The sequence below is a fragment of the Somniosus microcephalus genome, chromosome 19 (assembly GCF_052327205.1).
Source record: "Somniosus microcephalus isolate GS21.2 chromosome 19, FLI_Smic_1.0, whole genome shotgun sequence".
In the NCBI taxonomy this organism is placed as follows: Eukaryota; Metazoa; Chordata; class Chondrichthyes; order Squaliformes; family Somniosidae; genus Somniosus; species Somniosus microcephalus.
This window is the reverse complement of record NC_141005.1, coordinates 12,772,381-12,794,430: the sequence shown is the minus strand read 5'-3', so window position 1 is coordinate 12,794,430 and position 22,050 is coordinate 12,772,381. Positions and strand designations below refer to the sequence as shown.

Here is a 22,050-nt window from a genome sequence, read left to right as displayed (position 1 = left end):
AGATCTCTCCTTTAAATAAGTGGACCAAAGCTGTGTGCAGTACTCTAGGTGTGATCTCACCAGTGCCCTACACAGTTGTAGCAAGACTTCCCTACTTTTATACTCTATCCCCCTTGAAATAAATGCCTACATTACATTTACCTTCCTAATTACTTGCTCCATAGAATCATAGAAAGTTACAGCACGGAAGGAGGCCATTTTGGCTCATCGTGTCCACGCCAGCCAACAAAGCTATCCCACTTCCCAGCTCTTGGTCCGTAGCCCTGCAGGTTGGAGCATCCCAAGTGCACAACCAAGTACTTTTTAATTATGGTTAGGGTTCCTGCCTCTACCACCCTTTCAGGCAACGAGTTCCAGGCCTCCACAACCCTCGGTGAAGAAATTTTCCCTCAAATCCCCTCAACCTTCCACCAATTATTTTTAATTTTTGACCCCTCCTGCTAAGGGAAATAGGTCCTTTTCTATCCACTTTATCTAGGCACCTCTAGTCTCCCCTCAGCCTCCTCTGTTCCAAGGAAAACAGACACTGCCTATCCAGTCTTTCCTCATAGCTAAGATTATCTACTCCCAGCAACATCCTTGTAAATCTCCTCTGTACCCTCTCTAGTGCAATCGCATCTTTCCTGTAATGTGGTGACCAGAACTGCACGCAGTACTCTAGCTGAGGCCTAACTAGTGTTTTATACAGTTGAAGCATGACCCCCCCCCCCCCCCCCCCCCCCACCCCCTACTCTTGTATTCTATGCCATGGCTAATAAAGACAGGCATTCCATATGCTGCCTTCTGGCCTGCTACCTTCAGGGATCTGTGGACATGCACTCCAAGGTCCCTTTGTTCCTCTACACTAAGTGTCCTAACATTTAATGTGTATTCCCTTGTTGGCTCTCCCCAAATGCATTACCTCACACTTCTCCAGATTGAATTTCATTTGCCACTGTTCTGCCCACCTGACCAATTTATTAATATCGTCCTGCAGTCTATAGCTTCCTTCAGCATCAACCACAGCTGATTTTAGTATCCTCTGCAAACTTCTTGATTATAGGGGGTATAATTAAGTCCCGATCATTGATACATACCACAAAGCAAGGGACCTAGTGACTGAGCCCTGCAGAACCCCACTGGAAACAGCCTTCCAGTCACAAGCACCCATCAACCATTACCCTCTGCTTCCTGTCTCCGAGCCAGTTTTGACAACTCCAACTTGACAATTTGCCCTGGATCCCATGGGCTTTTAACTTGGTGACTAGTCTGCCATGTGGAACCTTACCAAAAGCCTTGCTAAAGTCCACATACACTACATCAAACGCACTACCCTCATCTACCCTCCTTGTTACCTCAAAATTCAATCAAGTTTGTCAGACACGACCTTCCCTTAACAAATCTGTGCTGACTATCCTTGATTAATCCGTTTCTTTCTAAATGAAGATTTATCCTGTCCTTCAGAATCCTTTCCCCCTTTTTTAAACAAGGGTACCCCATTAGCAGTCCTCTGGCACCACACCTGAAGCCAGAGGATTTGAAAAATGGTCAGGGCCTCGGCTATTTCCTCTTGCTTCGCTTAACAGCCTGGGAAACATTTCATCCAGGCCTGGGGATTTATCCACTTAAAGCTGCTAAACCCCTTAATATTTCCCCTCTGTTTATTTCATTTAATATTTCACACTTTTCTCCCCCCCGATAGCAATGTCTGCTTTGCCCCTCCTTTGTGAAAACAGATGCAAAGTATTCATTAAGAACCCTACTGACATCTCCTGCCTCCACACACATTACCCTCATGATCTCTAATAGACCCTACCCTTTAGTTATCCTCTTATTCCTAATATAATTTATAAAACATCTTTGGATTTTCTTTGATTTTACTTGCCAAGAATTTTTCATGCTCTCTTTGCTTTCCTAATATCCTTTTTAATTGCACCCCTGCACTTGCTGAACCTGCATGTTATTTTTTTGCTTCATGTATGAGGACACCCAAATCCCTCTGTTCTGCATTCTGTAGTTTTTCTCCATTTAAATATTTTTCACTTTCCCACATTATACTCCATATGCCAAACTCTTGCCCATTCGCTTAACCTATCTATATCCCTTTGCAAACTCTGTCCTCCTCACAACTTGCTTTCCCACCTATCTTTGTATCAGCAAATTTGGCAACAGTACACTCGCTCCTTTTCATCCATGTCATTAATATAGATTGAAGATAGTTGAGGCCCCAGCACTGATCCTTGTGGCACCCCGCTAGTTACAGATTGAAAATGACCCATTTCTCCTGATTTTCTGTTGGCCAATCTGCTCTCTATGCTAATATTACCCCAACACCATGAGTTCTTATCTTATGCAGTAACCTTTTATGTGGCACCTAGTCAAATGCTTTTTGGAAATCCAAATACACCATCAACTGGTTCCCCTTTATCTACCCTGTTTGTTACATCATCAAAGAACTCTTAATAAATTTGTCAAACACTATTTCCCTTTCATAAAAAACCATGTTGACTCTGATTGTATTTTGATTTTCTAAGTGCCCTGCTACTACTTCATTAATAATGGATTTGTGCATTTTGCCAATGATTGATAGGTTAACTGGCCTATAGTTACCTGCTTTGTCTTCCTTTTTTGAATAAGGGTGTTACATTTGCAGTTTTCCAATCTGCTGGGACTTCTTTTCTTAAGTATCCTTTTTTTTCCTGAAGTATTTGAGTGGCCATCTGTTGCAATTTTATTAATGCAATTGATTTAACAACTACTTGTATTTGTATAGCACCTTTTTAATGTAGTAAAATGTCCCAGGAGAGTTCTCAAACAAAATTTGACACCAAACTACATGAGATATTTGGGCAGATGACCAAAAGCTTGGTCAGAGGTAGATTTGAAGGAGTGTCTTAAAGGAGGATAGAGATATAAAAGTTTAGGGAGAGAATTCCAGAGCTTGAGGCCTTGGCACTGAAGGCATGACTGCCAGTGGTGGAGTGGTTTAAAATTGGGGAGGTGCAAGAGGTCAGTCTTGCAGAGACCGTAATACCCCACTGGGGTTTGGAACTCTCTTCTGCAAATGACAATTGGTGCTAGATTGATAGATTTTTGTTAACCAAAAGTGTTAAGGAATATGGGCCAAAGGCAGGTATATGGAGTTAGGTTGCAGATCAGCCATGAGCTCATTGAATGCTGGAGCAGGCTCAAGGGGCTAAATGGCCTCTTCCTGTTCCTATGTTCCTGAATTGGGGGAGTGCAGAGATCAGCAAAAATAAGTGTCTTTTAAGGATGTCCAGCCGTCCACCTGTGAGTAACCTGATTTCTAAAGTCACTGAATGCCTTAAAGGGAAAAAACTACACTGAACCATCCAGTAGTTTCTCAGTAAATTAAATATTTTTGATATGGAAATACTTTAAAACATGCCTCCTAGTGCCTGTGCACCCAAAAGTGAGCTCCATTTGAAGAGCCTTGCTGGATTAGTGGAATCTGCAATCTTGACCCAAGTGTGGGCTGGGGCCTGATCTGGGCGAATTGAATCTTGAACCAGCATAAAAGATCACAGAAAACACAAGTGTGGTTTTGGGTGTAACTTGCTTGCATTCAAGATTCCCCGATTCTTTTATCGCAGATTCCACTTGGTTTGCGCTGATATTACTAACGTAAACTAGCGGAAACTCCACGGCAGTAACTGTAAAACAAATGCACAGACTTGCACATCAGCTGCAATATAAATGGGTGGCTTCTATAGCAGGTGGCCTAGGAGCTTTCATTGGCAAACTAAGACAGCAGGTCAACATATAAATGACTGTTGAAAATGGTAAGTGGCTTGGACAACTGTACTGGCAAATGAAGTACTTGTAACTGTCATTTGTGGGTGTTCCAAATTTATCAAGACATAAATTTTAAAATGTATTATTGCTGATAGTGGTTTGCTGTCTGTGAATGACCCTTTTAATTCATGCATGTTTTGTGCTTTGTGTGTGCTTTCCACTCTAGCCTTTTGTCAAGTTGTGAAAATGAATCTTTGCAAATAGCTTGCATTTCTCTTCTGGAGTGGCTCACTTTGGCAGTATCCAGAAGCGGAGTTGGCCTGAATGGGCAACATTTCATTTGTATTGTCGCTCACATGTTTGTATTGTAAAGGTTACATGTAGGATTTATTAGCATGCAGTGTTTTGGTCAGAGTGATGATTCTGCTGTTCTATGCATCTCACTGACCACTGTTGTTTGAAATTTCAGCTGGCAGGACATGTTCCAGGAAACTCATGAAATGAAGATGCACACTATAGTGTTCTCCTCTCCTATCTTGCTTTCCCTGCCCCCAGTTCCTGAGCCTGGGTGACCTACAGCTACCCCATGACACTCTGCTGTTGTGCCAATTGTTGGATGGTCAAAAAGCAGCTCCCCCAGCCATTAACTCCTCAACTGAGATTGAACAATGAGGTGCTAACATCCACGACAGCTGATGTGTTGCAGCATAAATACACCATGTCCTGGTTCTAAATGCATCAGTTTTATTAGTGCTGCAATGATATTCTAGCAGCAATATGTCCTCAGTTTGATCAGTAAGCGGTAATTTGATAATGAGCAAATTTTGCAATGGAACAAGGGCACCTGTATGAGGCAGCCATGATCATTTTAATAGTTTTGTGCTGCCTGGAGGGGAGATTTGCTGGGTGGTGATTCTGGTCTAGCTGACAAATGTTCAAGCTGGAGATCCATGGGCACCTTGGAGGGTCTGCAAGGTCATCTGATTTCTGTATTTGCATCAGGATTTTCCTCCTTTTTGATTTACTAGTGTGTGTCTGTTGTGCTCTCTGCTTTCGTAGCACTGTTCCCTTCGGGTAACTGGCACTCTGGCGATTTTAGAACCGGGCTCATCAGGAGTATTTGCACAAGTTTGAAAATAACATTTGCCTCACTTTTTTTAGTTGTCTATGTAAATCTGAATGCCCATGCTCAAGTCCCAAAATTAAAGTGCTGAAGCAGCAGCAAGTCTTTGGTGCTGTCTGTCTTGCTGCAGCTATGTTCACTTACTAGTGAAGAAAAAGCTTTGTGGATGGAAAGCTAAAATCTCACTACATTTGTAGCAGTGGCTTAGGGTCACATTTGCCAATAACTGCATTTTTGTATTGCTTGAGGTGGTCCTGTATTACTGCAGGCTCCTGTATGATAGCACAGTTTTTATTGCAGTGCACTGAATCTAATAATCTTGTGTGCAGTTTGAAAATGAAGTGTGGTTTTTATGTTGGTCAGAAAAATATATTGCTGGCCTACGTGAGATGAAAGCCCAGGCTACCTACAGCAAGAAATGAGGTGCTTGGGCTGATGTGTGTTTGTATTGCTGCAGCCAGAGGTGTTCCAAAAGCATCAAGTAGATCTGCATCTCGAGGTAACCGAGCGAGACCCCTTTACAGAAGAGCTGCTAAATGTTGGGCTGCAATAGTAAATGTAGTTTTATAAATGAGAACAAAACAATCTAAATTGGGTGTGTAAGGCAGTCCCTTCATTTCCAGTAGCAATCTTGCAAGTCTAATTGCAATCCAACCAAGAGAGTTTTGCTGGTATGTCGTGTGGAGGTGAATCTCCTAGTTTTGATAACTTGGAAAGGAAAAGCAGAAAGATAAAACAAACTTCTTTTGAGAGCAGGAGACAGTGCATCTCCAATAATCCATAATGCCAGCTTTTCAGTAAGGAGGTTTTTTCTATTTAAGCCATTCTCTGAATCCTCTAGTTTCCCATTCAGGTAAAACTGATTCTCTTACTATGTTTGTTTGGCTAGAATCTATACTGTAACTGGGCTGAAACTAATTAAATCTCAAGCTTGTGTGATTACTGCTTTCACAATTGGGTTTAAAGATTCCTCTTCTAGCCTGAACAGTAACTTTTTTTCAATTTGCCGTGTCTGATTTCAATGCCAAGGTATTAGTCACTTGACTTTTTTGTTGTCCAGACATACCATGGATTTTACTGTTGTGGGGCATAGTTTTGGTTTTGGAACAGGGGGCTTGTCTGTTAGATTTAAGATGGTTTGTGAAAAAGCAGTGAAGTTAGGCTGATGGGGATCATTTGGCTTGTTACAATACTAGAACACTCCATTCTCTTTCCAATTTCTCTTCTCTCCCCACTGCCCTGCCCCCCAACAAAAACACCAACCAGGGCATTTGCATACTCCACTTTGAGGCTGACCCCAAGGAAGACTATAAATGGCAATTTACTAAATTTGTACCTCTTTGGAACATTGCTTCATACATACTTGTAGTGAGGGGAAAATCTATTCCAAATGGTATGTGATATTTTAACTTTTTTATTTTTATTCACAAATAGCTGGAAAGACCCTTCAGATATTTAACATTGAAATGAAGAGCAAAGTGAAAGCTCATACAATGGTTGAAGAAGTGACGTTCTGGAAATGGATCTCTTTGAACACTGTTGCCCTAGTAACGGAGACTGCAGTATTCCATTGGAGCATGGAAGGTGACTCTCAGCCACAGAAGATATTTGACAGGCACGCGAGCTTGGCAGGCTGTCAGATCATTAACTACAGGACAGACCTTCAACAGAAGTGGTTGCTTCTAATTGGAATTTCTGCACAGGTAGATCACTGTAGTAAGTTTTTTTAAAGCCATATACCTGTGGCTCATCGTTGAGATTTTAATTTCTTCCACTGCAAGACTAAAGTGTTCCTTTTAGTTATTGGCTGTGGCAGCACTCCCACCTCTGAGACTGAAAGTTGCAGGTTCAAGCCCCACTCCAGCAACTTGAGCACAAAATCTAGGCTGACACTCCAGTGCAGTGCTGAGGGAGTGCTGCACTGTTACAGGTGCCGTCTTTCTGATGAGACGTTCAACTGACACCCCGTCTACCCACTCAGTTGGATGTAGAAGATCCTGTGGCACTGTTTTGCAGAGCACTGGTGTCCTGGCCAATATGTATCCCTCAACCAGTGTCACAAACATTATCTGCTCATTATCACATTGCTGTTTGTGGGAGCTTGCTGTGAGAAGATTGGCTGCTGTGTTTCCCACATTACAGCCAAAGTACTTGAGTGTAGTCACTGTTGTAAAGTGCTTTGGGATGTCGGCAGTTGTGAAAGGTGCGATATAAGTGCAAGTTCTTTGCTTGTCTGTCTGTGGTGACTAGCCTTCCCCTCTTCAGTGTTGGGATCTTAACTTGCCCAAGTTATTTTGTAGCTTGTATCTACATGGAACTTGAAGGGGCAGGACAGTGTAGAGATCTGTAGCAGTGAATTTGTTTTAATGATCACTTGTGGTCAGGTGGATATAATGCTCAAATCACACTTGCCAAAACACTCTACTGATCGGTTTGCTTTTTTTTGGTTGCCTGAAATCCCAATTATGCCTTGTACTGTTTCACTCAGTCCAAGACTGGCTCTCTAAGCTGATTACTCAATGGCACTAAAGTACTAGAGAGCTGTAGTGCCATTGAGTAATCAGCTTCGAGTGCTGAGTAGCATGCCACAAGTGCTAGTTTTTTGACTTGATGGAAAACATGAAAGCATGGATGGCATTGCTGTGTTAATATAAACTCTGCATGGAGGTGAGGCTGACTAGCAGTAGTGTACTAGTGAGAAAGGGGACTTTTGGCCAAAGTGGTTGACTTAACAGATTCCCCTGTACTGTCCCATCTTTTTTATGCCCCTCTCCCAAAGCCTATAAAACCCATTTAGTGCCAACCTGGAGCTGTTTTGAGCTGGGTCAGTGTCCCTGCTAGGCTCCCTTGACGTCCAACAGCACTGGGGGAAAATGTCTGCAAACCCCTAGCTTGCTACTTGTTGTCCATGCATTGTAGGCAAATACTAATAGTGCCTTAATATGGGATTGTATTCCCAGTCTATAGCATGGTTTTCCAGAGCAGCTCTCTGCTCACCTGAAGGTGTATACCCCAACCACCACCTTGACCAGGGAGCTACTGCGGTCGTGGCCCAGCAGGGAAGGAGACCCCACTGGAGTCGTGTGGTATAAAACCAACCTTTTATTTTAACTATCTTGTATCGACACTTCATTTCCCTTCAACCTTGATACTTTCACAGAATCACAGAAACCCCACAGTGCAGATAGAGGCCATTTTGGCCCATCGAGCCTGCACCGACACATATCCCACCCGATCCCTGTAACCCCTACACCAACACACATCCCACCCTATCCCCGTAACCCCACGTATTTAATCCCCCTAACAATAAGGGTCAATTTATCATAGCCAATCATCCTAACCCGCACATCTTTGGACTGTGGGAGGAAACCCACGCAAACACTAGGCGAATGTGCAAACTCCAGTCACCCGAGGCCGGATTCGAACCCGGGTCTCTGGCGCTGAGGCAACAGTGCTAACCACTATGCCACCGTGCTGCCCTTTACTGGAATGCTCTAGAGCAGTTGAAGGAAGAGGAGGGGTAACTTTTATTCTGTTGAGGGTGGGGGGCAGTAAATAGGTGGACATTAAATCCCCAGTTCAATTTCCTTTTGTTTGCATGTATTTTAAAACTCTTTGGGTAGGGTGGCTAACAAAGCTGACTGGACTTCACTTTGTAAAATAATTTTGCATATCGGATCTCCTTCAGAAGAGTTTTTTAAGCTACCTCTCCACAATGATCTAAAAATAATCAATTAGGACCACTAGAAAATTGCATCAGCACATTTTCTTCCCCCTCCTACTGAATTGATCACTCCAACATCCTTCCTGTTGCTTTGCTTGTCCAATCTAACTCTTGCATGGTGTGGCTGGGAATTCCTAATCCTGGTTTTTTTTTTTTTAAGTTGAGATCAAGGATTCCTACCCATAGAATGCAAAATTGGGAGAGGATTCCAGAATAAAGCAACAGCAGATGGGAAGGGGGGGGGGGGAGGGAGGAAGGAGGGTACAACCATACAAAACACTTTTTTTTAAATGAGGGGAAGTTATTAACAAGTAGGTTTTATGCTTCTCTCGGTGACTGCCTGGAATAAAACACTCAGGTGATTGACCCAAGCAGTATGCCTCTTCCCTCATTTAGGAAGAGTGCTCCCTACTGCACTAGTGTGGCATTTTTCCACTTCACACCAGATAGCCTGGGATTTAAGTTGAGATTACCAATTAGGGACAATTCTGTGCCAGAACTGGATTGAAACTGTCCAGGCTCATTGCTTGTCTGCTGGCTGCATTCCATGTGAAATCAGTCCACTACAGTGAAGTGTCTAACTTAGTTACCCAAGTAGGAAATATTATGCAAAATAACCACGTTAATCTACAAACACGCACTACCAGGACAACTGCAAAGTTTTTTTTTAAATGACTCCAGTCACATGATTTGGCAACAATACCATACAGCTCCATAATAGTCTAATCTAAACTTCTGTGCAGGGATTGCAATCATTTGCTGTTTTCTAGTAGCCTTGCTAATTGGGTGGGTTGTAGGTGTACATAGTGACTTTGCCCACTGCAGGGCTGATGTAAACAGTGATGGAAGCTGAACTGTCTGCTCCTTTCAACCTTTTTTAGCAAAACCGAGTAGTTGGTGCAATGCAGCTGTACTCTGTAGACAGGAAGGTTTCCCAGCCGATTGAGGGACATGCTGCAGCTTTTGCTGACTTCAAATTGGAAGAGAATCCTGTGCCATCAACCCTCTTTTGCTTTGCAGTTCGCAGTCAAGCGGGAGGGAAGGTAAGTTGCATTGTCGGCATTTTAATGTATCTTCAAAACTGCTTAATGGAGCCTTCCTGTGGCAGTACATTTTTCAATCCATTTCACCTCATTCTACAAATGTTAAAGTTCTTAAATCTACCTGAGCCAATATTTGCTCACTACAATTGTATTGAGGTACCCATTTTAAGCTACTGTGTAGAAAAGAGCATTGCCATAAGCAGTGTTCCCTCTAAATATTACCGTGGGTGTGCAGCCTGTTTATTTAAATGTGCGGTACTGTTAAATTTCACACGCGTGGTATCTTCAGTGGGATGCGGCCTGCAAGGTACCTTCAGATTGCCGTGCAGCTTGCAGGGAACATTGGCCGTGAGGTGTTGCTAGTACATGGTCCTGTCTGTAACTGCATGCCCAGATAACTCACCTGGGAATTGGTCATTGAAAACTTACGGTGACTATGCATCTATATTTTGTGACTGCAATGCATGTCCTGGCTCTTTTTTTGAAAGTGACTTGTAAAATATCTTGCAGTTGCACATAATAGAAGTAGGCCAGCCGCCTGCTGGAAATCAGCCTTTCACCAAGAGAGCAGTGGATGTGTTTTTCCCTCCCGAGGCTCAAACTGACTTTCCAGTTGCAATGCAGGTAAGCAGCCAACTTTGCATTTTAAACTTTGTTTTTGAGATCAGCCACTGCATGTGTGCCCACTTTTTTTTTTTAATACTGCAGTGTGCAATTGCCTAGCTGTGAAGATTCTATTGATGCCATTTTGCTTTTCCTAAATCCGAAGCGCACATGACACACCTGGGCTGTTGGATGTCAGTTATGAACAGTTCAGTGCAATAATGTTTGCAGCTGTCTGCATTTTTAATAAGGCTGTATGAAAGATGAAATGTTGTTTACTAACCAATTCATAATGTGGCACTAGTGTAAGGTGAGCAAGTTCAGCAATTGTATGCTGTGGAGAGACTGCATTTGACAGTTTTGCACCCATCAACCTGCTTTGAGTGGTGCAAGTATCCCCTCAATCACATCCAGCACATGCCTTCAAATTCTAACAGGACTAGACAGACTAGCTGCAGGAAGGATGGTCCTGATGGTGCAGGAGTCCAGAACCAGGGGTCACAGTCTAAGGATAAGGGGGTAAGCCATTTAGGACAGATGAGGAGGAATTTCTTCATCCAGCGAGTGGTGAACCTGTGGAATTCTCTACCACACAAGGCAGTTGAGGCCAATTCATTAAATATATTGAAGGAGTTGGATATATTTCTTGAGACTAAAGGGATCGAGGGATATGGGGAGCAAGCTGGGACCAGGTACTGAATTTGGATGATCAGCCATGATCTCATTAAATGGTTGTCCCTTCCTTGAACAGAAGAAGGACTAATGTAACTATTCTTTAAAGGCAAGATTACCCTTCCACTCCCTTGGGTTCCCCTGCAGTAAGCATTATCCCTGGCTGAAGACTGGCCTCTCGGGCGTTGTAAAATCAGTGATTGCGTGGCACACAACAGCCCAAGCTCACCTGTGTGCCGCCTCTTTATTGTAAAACACTTTGGCCTTTAGCTGACTTTTGCCTGCACCAACCTGGGTGATATAAGGAACTGCATAAGTGAAGGATTTTGGGGAGAGCCTATGACCTGCTCCACAGGGCAGGGTGCTCTGCTTCTGGTGTGATGCTTCGCCCATCTTGCCAGTCATAAATCGATCAAGCACTGTCTGCCATGGTGACCACTTGGCAAAAACCTGAAACTGAAGCCTCTGGCGTAGTCAAAAACAACCTGGAGCTGAGTGGTAATCTCTTCAGGGTTCAAGCGAGTGTTTAACAATTCTCCATGCTCTTGGCTTTAATGGACCATTCTGCCAGCTTAAAATACCCCCCTGGTGTAGCATGATATAAAATTGTTGGTCTATCCTTGTAATTGGTATCTTGGAGGTGAAAATAAACTTCTATACATGGTGAGGTTGGGGATTGTTCTGATGTGTATAATTGCAATAAATGTTTCCTTGATTTTTGTAGATTGGAACTAAATATGGGGTTATATATCTGATTACCAAATATGGCTACATCCACTTGTATGACTTGGAGTCTGGTGCTTGTATCTATATGAACCGTATTAGTGCAGAGACCATTTTTGTGACTGCTCCCCATGAACCTACCTCTGGCATTATTGGAGTCAATAAAAAAGGACAGGTATGTTATCTGTTGTAGTTAACTAGAGTTTCCCTGTGTCCATTGCGAATGCATTTTGGTGGCTGCTGCTCCAGACCAGAGCCCATCGCTTCTATTTCCACTTTTTCCCTGAATATCTCTGGCTCGGTGTCATTTTGTTTTGTAACGCTCCTGTGAAGTGCCTTGGGATGTTTCACTACGTTTAAAGGTGCTGTAGTAGCGTTTTCACTGAATACTTTTATACCTCTTGTAGCAATGAGGAAGCTGGTATTGGTTTTTTTTGTTGAAGAGTAACCCTGTTGCTTCCTAATTGTTCCTGGTATATAATGCTTAGCTTGCAAGGGCATATAATTAAGCACTTGTGGTAGTGTCCATGAACCCCACAAACTGGAATGTGGCAAGTCGAGCCAAGGTCCAGAGACGCATCGAGAATCTTGCAAGAGCTTTTTCACTGCAAGAGCTCCCCTTCTACAAAGGAAATGGGTTCCTTGATCTAGTACGAGGTGGTGCTCATGCACAAGCGAGCCTTGGCTTGGTTGTCAGCAAGATATTTAACCTTGTGACCTTGTACTCTTGCACTGTGTGGGCACCCATACCGTCGAGCTCTTTTTTTTTTTAACCCAGGGATGCAGATGGCTATTGTAGCACCCTCTATGCTTTCCAGCCCTGTATACCCAACACTACCCGAGCCCTAGAGATTTCTCGGTGATTAAGTGATTTTTGGGTGCAAATTGCATTCTATTAAACGTTGCACACGTGACTTGTTGGTGTTTTACTATGCTGTAAATTATCAACAGTGCACAGAGGTCTTGGTATACTGAACATTTGGTCTTAATTATGAAATTTTTACTTGCAGGTACTTTCTGTCTGCGTGGAAGAAGAAAATATTGTTAATTATGCCACCAATGTGCTCCAAAACCCAGACTTGGCTTTGCGTATGGCTGTAAGAAGCAACCTTGCTGGTGCTGAGGAACTCTTTGCACGAAAGTTCAATACCTTGTTTGCGCAAGGAAACTACGCTGAAGCTGCTAAAGTAGCTGCGTCTGCACCAAAGGTGTGTGTATTTAACACGTCCTGGTCCCTTAAACGTGCTGGCTGCTTGTGAAGATGGATTTTTTTTATTCTTGGTACTACAGATTTGGAACGACACAATTTTTGCTCTTTGGATCTGAACAATTTAGTTTAAAGGATGTCCTTTAAAATGTACTTGTCAGTATTTGTTGGATTTGTATTTCGGGTGTTGATTTCCCTCTTCATTGGCCTGTTTTCCAATTGAGGGTGAGCAGGCCTTGTAGCAGTTTTGCATCTTTCCTACTCCCTCCAAATATCTGCCATGCTTGTATAACTTGCATTCCTCTGCATATTTTGGCTGCCACTCCAGATAGGAGCCCATTACTTTTTTCTTTTTCCTTTTCTGTCACCCAGTCATAACTCTGGTCGCTGCTATTTTCTAGTTGCTGCTATTTTTTTCCCTCATTTCTGCTAATTATTTTCCCTCTACTCCTGCCTTTCTACTCGTTGTCCCAGGCTGGAATCCCCCTTGGATAAGCCTGCCGCTACCTTGTGCACCTCACCTCATTCTTCAAAGGGGCCCTCCAGGCACTTGTTGCCAATGTTCCTGCTGAGCTGCACGACCGCGCAGTGATCTCTAAGGTCCCGTGCAGGCCGCTTACCAGCTTTTACATTGTAAATACTGCGCATGCACAGGAATTTAAAGGGACCGCACATTAAAAGAAACAGGCTGCGCAGAACAAAGCGCAGCCTACAGGGAACATTGCCTGTTGCTGCCTCCTTTATTAACAGCAACCACAAATACCCACAGACTCTGTACCCTTGTCAATTCCATTCTCCTCCCTGGCCACACTCCCTAGTTGGTTGAACCAGACTGTTTGTAACCTGTGTCCTATTCATCCCCAAGCTGAGCTTCCAACCCCATAACCCCTCTATCTTAAAGACCACCTATTTCAAGCTGTAACATCCCTACCTGCTCTGAGACTTGCAGCCATACTTTTGTCCTCTCCAGACTTGAGAGTTCCAATGCTCTTGTGGTCAGCCTCCCATCCTTTGTGCTCTATAAACTTGTTTGTCCCAAACTGCCTGTATCCTGTCCCATTCGTCCATCACCACTGTCCTTGCTGACTTATGGGTTTTCCTCTTCCCCCACCCCATGCTTCTGATTTAAAATTTCTCCTTGTGTTTTAATCCCTTTTATTGCCTTGCCCAATCCTATCTCTAGCCTCCTCCAGCCCTACAAACTCCCCAGAACTCTCGCCTCGTGAATTCCCTCCCTAATGCCTCTGCACCTCCCTCTCCCTTTTTAAGAACCTCCTTAAAACCCACCTTGTTGACTAAGGTTTTGGTCACCCTTCCTAATTTCTCCTCCATGTATTTCTGATTAAGACTCTGCAACTTGTGGTGGGCTTCCAGCTAGGACTTATTTTACCTTGTGTAAAATGACCAGCAAAACCTCTGTTCCACTGCTGGGGCTGTGTGGCGTTAACCACTGTAAGGCTATAGTTAATGAAATCTTGTACAGTCTGCACTTTAAAACCTCTTATTCCATAGTGTATTTCAGGTGTGATAACAAAATTGAGGCATTCAATTCTTTGAGCAAATTTAAGCATAGTCATAACTAGTATATACGTATAATTGCATGTTGTGCACATGCAGGTGTGTACACTGGTTCTGCAAGGAACAAATCCTGAAATGTGTGGTGGGTGAATCAGTTTATAATTGATGATAATACAGTTTTGCACATGAAATTGGTTGCTGTGATATTAAATGCCCTTCTGAGTTACTACTCTCTGTTTGATTATTAGGGTATTCTGCGGACTCCAGACACCATTAGAAAATTCCAAACTGTCCCAGCCCAGCCAGGGCAAGCTTCGCCTCTTCTCCAGTATTTTGGAATCCTCCTCGACCAGGGACAGCTGAACAAATATGAATCACTGGAGCTTTGCCGGCCTGTCTTGCAACAAGGCCGCAAGCAGCTGCTGGAAAAATGGCTAAAGGAAGACAAGGTAACGAGTTCAACCTGGGTCTAAGCTAGGACAAGGCAGGTTTACTGCTGGTCAAGCCTAGAGTATATTAAATGTGACTTTAAGCATGCATGTGCAGTGCATCCACTTATGAATCTGCTGCTGATGCTTCATATTGCCATACTGTTTTTAACTCTTGTAGCTGGAGTGTTCTGAGGAGCTGGGAGACTTGGTGAAGACAGCCGATCCCACACTAGCTTTAAGTGTCTATCTGCGAGCCAATGTGCCAAATAAAGTTATACAGTGTTTTGCGGAGACGGGGCAATTCCAGAAAATTGTTCTTTATGCAAAAAAGGTATTTTTTTTCTTCTCTAACCTAAATTAATGACCTGGACTGTTGCTTTGGAAATGGTACCTGTTGGATTAATTTTTCTCATGCATAACCATAAACTATACTAGAAGATGCTTGAGCTTAATTTTGACATCCATTTAAAGATGACAAGAATTGTGCATTAAAAGAACTATTTTGTAAATCTTCCTGCACTTTAACTTCTCACCTTGACCTATTGTACATCCTTGTATGTTGGGCTTCAGCACTGACTATTGGCAAAAAAAATTAAATGCCCCCCTAGAACATTGCATTTCATTGCACCAGCTATAATGACTAGTCTCCAAGGTGCAAAAAGGTTACTTTTTTTAGTGTTGCCTTCAAACCAGTTTACACAGTCCTAACTTGTACCAATGTATTGACAGGTTGGGTACTCTCCAGACTGGGTCTTCCTACTGAGAAATGTTATGCGGGTGAGCCCAGACCAGGGACTTCAGTTTGCGCAGATGCTTGTCCAGGATGATGAACCTCTTGCTAATATCAATCAGGTCAGTTACAGAGCATGTCTTAAGCTTCACTTTTTTTTTAAACTTTAGATCTAATCAGCTGGTGTGCCTTGTGCTGAGATTTCAGTTATCATCTGAGGATGACTCAAACTTGGATCATTAGTCACTTGCTCCTGCTAATCTTTATTTTGTGGGTTGAGTCGTTTCTGGGAATTGGTGTAGATTTGGGAAGTGTGGGTGGAATAGATCATGTGGGAAAATTACATTTTACACTTTTTTTTCTGTTTAATGTGGCCTAAATAGCCAAACACTCAACCCATATGCTCTTATTGTCATTTGACAAGTGGCAGTTTTAAATTAAATTTATGTATCTCTGCAGATTCCTTAACTGCTGTTGCTGTAAATCAATCGGTGTAACCTCAAGTTCCCTGTTGTGCTTGTGTGTTTTTTTTAAATGCAAGTGTCATTTCACCAGCTTAATAATTGCGGGTGATGCAGGCAGGTTTATAATCTAGCAGTATTTTGCACTCCTGCTGGGCTCGCACTATATAAAGCCCAGGAGCAAGCAGGAATGGCGGGTAACTTGTAAGTTTTTCAAATTGCATGACTGCACCGCCCTGTTGTATAATGGGCTATCGCATGCTCATGATGGCAGAACACTTGAGGCTCGAGTATTGGACTTTATATATTCAATTACAAAACAAAATCAAAATCTAGAACAATGAGGTAACCCCTAAATAAGTAGGTTTGTCACATGTTTTTTAAAGTAATTTTGCACTCTTCAGTTTATTGAGCAAGTGTTTCACATGGTCAGTTTTGGAGGAATTGATCTTTTCTCCAGTGGCCTTCACAGTGATAAGTGACTATGAAAGTTACATTGAAATTTGGCTTAATATTTTATGACCTCTCTTTGAATCTCTTCATATACATGCGCACAAACGAAACTGTTACATTCCCCTCTCCTGAAACTGCTGATAGTTCAGAGGACTGCTGGTGCTGCCATCAAATGGCATTCTTCAAGTTAGCCTAGCCAATAATTGTCAGCAGGCTATTTGACCTGGAGGGCATCACCACAGAGCCTGTAGTTTTTGCTAGGCATTTCCCCCCCCCCCCCCCCCCCCCCAATATGCCCTTTCAGTTGGGATTATCTTCCTGACCCCAACTGTTGCCCTGGCTGTGATCTGCTAACACTCAACAGGCCAAGAATCAAATCTGGGGCCTTTTCATTTGGGTCTGTATGGATGAATGCTGATAATTGCAATGCCAAATGTGTAATGACTTGTGCAAGTTCCTGAAGGTTAATGCTGTGTGTTCCCTTCCAGATTGTGGATGTGTTTATGGAGAATAACCTGATCCAGCAGTGTACGTCTTTCCTATTGGACGCTCTGAAGAATAATAGACCTTCAGAGGGACACTTGCAGACTCGCCTACTTGAAATGAATCTGATCCATGCACCACAGGTGGGAAATGTACATGTACTAACTGACTGCAATTTTATCCTGACACTTGGCTCACTTGCATACTCGTATGGAGTTTTGCTGGTGGCTGATGGATATACTTGGTGTTGTGGGTTATTTCTTTAGTGTTTGAGAACAAAACCGGACCTCTGCCCTTGAACACTGTTCACATTTCAATATTTCTGGTCAGATAAGGTGGAAACATTGATTTCCAAATATCCTATAGCTGTCCTTGTTTAAGTCTATTGGTATTTCAATGGTGCAATATTTATGGAGCTAATGTCTTGCCTAAATGCAAAAATACTATTGGCCTTTTTCCTTCCCTCCTCCTCTTCCAGCATCTAGAGATAAATACTAATTTGACACTTGTTTAAATATGGCAGTTAATCAAATCCAGTCCTCAGAAACTGTCTGTCCAGAGTAGCCCTCATCAGCAGCACTATTGGAACTGAACTGCAAATTAAACATTGACTTTTCACAACATTGTGCATCTGAACACTAGTTTTAAATAATTGATACATTGCAGTGTGGGAACAGATTTGGGTTCTTGGAACAAGCGTAGTGAGCTGCGGTACAAATGGTGAGGGGCCATTAATAAAAAAAACATTGGAGCAATATTGTGTGCTTTAATGCAAATATAATGGGCTTCAATTCCTAAAATTCTCTCCAGCTAATGTGAAGGGATGCTGTAGGTTAAGGCAGTGCCATCTGTTGGTCAGGATGTGGAGCTCAAGTCTCTAATGCAGCATATTGCATTGTAGGCCTTTTTTGCAAGCTTAGAGTTGCAATTTTACCTTGATCTATCGCCATGCCACCTGCAGTTATAATGGGTACTGTCTGGAATTCTGTGACTTACCTGTACTGTTTAATATTCAATGTTTCAGATTTCAAGTTGCATAAAGAACGTTTCCGTGTGAACCAGGGAATCTCGACTACTGCATAGTAGTGTATAACAATCTGGAACTGCATCCCTGTTTTAATTAAGATTGAGGCTTAACTTTACTAAACCACCACTATGATGGACCATTCTACCTGTTTAATGTCCTTGCTAGTTGAACATTGTTTGCATGTTGGCTAATAATCAAAAGCTAAATGTACTTTAGTATTTTACTGCTAATTTAGCATCTTCCTGAAGAACTAGAAGACCTGCTTCTGCACCTAGTACAAGATATGACTGTAGAATTTGACCTCATTACCTCCATGTGTTAATCTAGCCAGTTGTAGCAGCTGGGAGTTATTGTATGTAAAGGTCTAATGTGCTTACTAATAGGACTTTCTTTTCCCAGGTTGCTGATGCAATCCTTGGCAACCAGATGTTCACTCACTATGATCGAGCCCATATTGCCCAGCTATGTGAGAAGGCTGGCTTGCTGCAGAGGGCTTTGGAGCACTACACCGATCTGTATGATATTAAGCGAGCTGTTGTACACACTCACCTTCTGAACCCTGAGGTAGGAGTTGTAGGCTAAATTTGATTCAAATTATTTGGACAAGAAATCTGGATGATTCCCAGTAAAATGCAGCTTTTGACATGGCTCTGTTTCTAGTGACTTTTTTAAATAGCTGAGCAGTGATCTTTTTTTTGTCTTCTATACAAACTGGAGACACTATCTTGGTTGTGCTTCCAACTCCTAATTCTGCATTTGGTTCCATTTATTCAGACAATTGCTGTCTCCAGTGGCTTTTGAATTCAGGAGACCAGTTGGAGTCTAGAGAAGCAAAGTCTGTCCGTCCTACTGATTGGCTTCATTCCCAGCTGTAATTTTTTTTTGTAAAGCCAGTAATGATTCTGACCTATTAACTTAATGATTGACCTGAAGAAAAAGTTATGTAGCTTCTAATATACTATTCGGATGCATGGAATTAAATATGCAGTGAGCTACTGGTTAAAACTGCAATCCAGCAAATGTCTGAGGTTGAGTCTCCGTTTATTTAATGTGTAATTTCAGGAACACATCTACCAGACATCATTAAAATGGAGTCTCCTGAATAGAATGTAGATGTGACTCAGTCATTCTTGAAAGTAATCCTAACCATAAAGGGGATATGCAAATGCATTGAGGATAGCTGCACAGAATTGGTGGCTTCAGTAAAGGCAGCTAATGAATGAATTCAAGTCAAATTCTTGGGCTTGCGTGGATGCAAGAAGTCAGCCAGGATGACTCCGTTTTCGGCACGATCAATGTTTTATGAACCAAATGGCAATTCCTTTTTTGGAATTGGATGGTCTCTCTCGAGCACCAAGTTCCTGTGGGATGTGCAAGCATACCTACTGTACTGCAGGGGCTTGCCCCCTACTATAGGACAGCAAGTCCTTCCTGGATACACGTGTAGTTGGCAAGACGCGTGCCCTCGTCCAGGGAGCACTCCCAGCAGTATATGATGAGACCTGGAAAAGAAGGACCTGCTCAAGCTTTGCCTCCCAAACTGAGGCTAATGCCAAGTAATTTATCAATTACAAATTTTAACATTGCATTGGAGTAATCTACTTTTGAGAATTGAAGTAACTTGAGAATGTTCAATGCCATTTGAGCAGTTCAGAAAAGTGCAGTACTGAGCACCAGTCCCAGGTTAGCTGATCTTGAGTCAGGGTAGCAATGGGGTTTACAATTATCTCTTGTATTTCTGTGGTGGGGAGGGGGGGGAAACTAGAGTGAGGTCCCTGCTTTGATATCCAGTGACCCTTGCTGAAAAGCCTGGATCTGGCTCCGTGGCAATACTACTTCCCCACCTAAAACATGTGATCTTGGTTATTCCAGGCAGTATAATAGACCTGGTAGAATTCAACCATATCCCAGAATTAACCTGTGCTTTCAAGGAGAAATCCAAAAGAAGTGAATGAAACACATGTTGGTGTCAGTCCTGCATTAACCACATCACTTGTATAGCTGTATCTGTTTGAGAAGCCTCATCAGTACAGATTGCGATATCGAACAGAGGCAGAGTCTGGCTGTTCAGATGGGTAGCACCAAGGTCCTGTGGCACTTGGAGCAGGGAGTTCTCCTGGTGTGCTGGCCAACTTCAAGCACTACCCACCCACTACAGATTTAATGATTTGGCTCACTGCTTGTATCAGTTAATTCCTCTTGTGGGATCTGGCTGTAAACACATACTGCCATTTTTGCCTTCATTTCAAATTTTTGTGAAGCTGTGGCAGTATAAATTCAATCTTCCAACTCGCTCTAATCTAAACATTTCTTTTCTGATGAATATACTTGAACCACCTGTTTCTTTTCTCCCTAGTGGCTTGTGAACTTCTTTGGTGCACTCTCTGTAGAAGATTCTCTTGAGTGCTTGCGTGCTATGTTGTCGGCTAACATCCGCCAGAATCTGCAGCTTTGTGTGCAAGTAGCATCCAAGTACCACGAGCAACTTGGCACCCAGTCATTGGTAGAGCTTTTTGAATCCTTTAAGAGTTATGAAGGTAAGAAGTGCTTTCACAGTGCAGAAGTGACTTGTGTAACGTGTGAGAAAACTGTTCATATCCTTGTGTCATGCTCACAATTAGCTCTTAACTGGCTTTGTTTTCGATAAACTTCCTCCTTTTTTTAATTTTGTAAGATTGTTTCTTAATGCCTGGACTGAGTGCCTTGAACACTAGATTTGGTGCTTTTTATTCAATTTTATTTTAATGTAAAAATGTCAGCACTGGAAACCTGTTGATTTTCGTCACATTGGAAAGACTGTGCGTGTGTGCTCGTGCCCTCACCTAGTGCACTTGAATTTTATCGTAACTTTCTTCCCCCTTCGGTGCTCCTCTTATGGTCACATTCTCTCAGACTTTATCAGGAGGATTTTATATTGATTCCTTCATCCAGGCAGTGAACTTAAACCAGCTTTTTATCATCTTTGCATCCATTTTTTCATACTGAACCCTTTTTTACATTGCAGAACTTCAGTTTAACTGACAACTTATCCTAAAATATGCAGTGACTTGAAAATCTTTCTTTTTGAGAAAGAAACCATGTCATGAGCACAAGTTCAATTTTTGCCATGAGAAGTAAACCAATGTAACATGAATTCTTCAGTAGTATCTATAGAGATTGGGGGCTTGGCTTTCTTTCCCCCCCCCCCCCCCCCCCCCCTTGCGAGAGGTTGACCTGTTTCTATGATTCTGCTTGTACAGTAGAAGTTAAATCAGTGCATGAGTAGAGATGTGCTTTTTTTATCCTTTGGCATAACCTGATTTCTCTATTGGGAAACTATTGGGGTACAAAGTAAAATCAATAGTTTAGTCTGCCAAAAGATTGCTGTTGTCTTGCCTTTTGCTCTTAATGTCAAGTGTTCTTTCAGCAATTTAAGAACTGCTAATGGAAGAAGTTACTGGCACTGACTTGTATTCTGTCGAGTACAATGCTACAATCCCAGATGAACTCTCCACCATTCCACTTCAGCTGTAAATTTTTTTTTTTTTTTTTTTTTTAGTGCTTTGGAGTCTTTGCCTGTACCTCAGTACATGTTCTCTCTCTCTCCAATTAGGATTATTTTATTTCCTTGGATCCATTGTGAATTTCAGCCAGGAGCCAGATGTTCACTTCAAGTACATTCAGGCAGCCTGTAAGACTGGGCAAATTAAAGAAGTTGAACGCATATGTCGTGAGAGCAACTGCTATGATTCGGAACGTGTGAAGAACTTCCTGAAGGTACTTGTGAAAATTTTCTGCTTGCACCTTCTTTGCCTCTTTCAGTTGAGGGTCTCGGCAGCACATTGCTCAGTTGGTCATGTTCTTGCCTCTTGAAAAAAGGTTTGTTAACTTGTGCCCCTCCAATGCAGCAGAGGCAGTGCTGTATTGTTGGAGGTGGCATCCTTTTGGGTGAGATGCTAAGAGGTCCTGTCTAACCTGTTCTGGTAAAGGTCCCTTGCCACTATTTAAAGAGCAGGGAGATTCCTCCTTCAACTATGACCAATCTGTTTTAAATGGGATTTCAGCTCATTCAAGTTAGCTAGCACACACAATCTGCCATTTGGGCCTACATAATAACTAAGCTTTAAAGTTGTAAGTG

At 42.5% G+C, this 22,050-nt stretch overlaps 2 protein-coding genes across 4 annotated transcripts in view; one reads left to right on the top strand and one right to left on the bottom strand.

Moving 5' to 3' along the window:
• txnrd2.2 (thioredoxin reductase 2, tandem duplicate 2) overlaps positions 1 to 22,050 on the bottom strand; it is a 393,467-nt gene that overhangs the window by 246,589 nt on the left and 124,828 nt on the right. The window lies entirely within an intron of this gene.
• cltcl1 (clathrin, heavy chain-like 1) overlaps positions 1 to 22,050 on the top strand; it is a 77,851-nt gene that overhangs the window by 28,548 nt on the left and 27,253 nt on the right. For all 3 annotated transcript variants that reach the window (XM_086011986.1, XM_086011984.1, XM_086011987.1), the window contains exons 3-14: positions 6,293 to 6,561; positions 9,464 to 9,625; positions 10,136 to 10,249; positions 11,625 to 11,798; positions 12,634 to 12,831; positions 14,597 to 14,797; positions 14,958 to 15,110; positions 15,509 to 15,631; positions 16,912 to 17,049; positions 18,333 to 18,497; positions 20,290 to 20,470; positions 21,526 to 21,689. In XM_086011986.1, the coding sequence (XP_085868112.1) occupies positions 6,293 to 6,561; positions 9,464 to 9,625; positions 10,136 to 10,249; positions 11,625 to 11,798; positions 12,634 to 12,831; positions 14,597 to 14,797; positions 14,958 to 15,110; positions 15,509 to 15,631; positions 16,912 to 17,049; positions 18,333 to 18,497; positions 20,290 to 20,470; positions 21,526 to 21,689 (2,042 nt within the window). The remainder of the gene's footprint in view (positions 1 to 6,292; positions 6,562 to 9,463; positions 9,626 to 10,135; positions 10,250 to 11,624; positions 11,799 to 12,633; positions 12,832 to 14,596; positions 14,798 to 14,957; positions 15,111 to 15,508; positions 15,632 to 16,911; positions 17,050 to 18,332; positions 18,498 to 20,289; positions 20,471 to 21,525; positions 21,690 to 22,050) is intronic.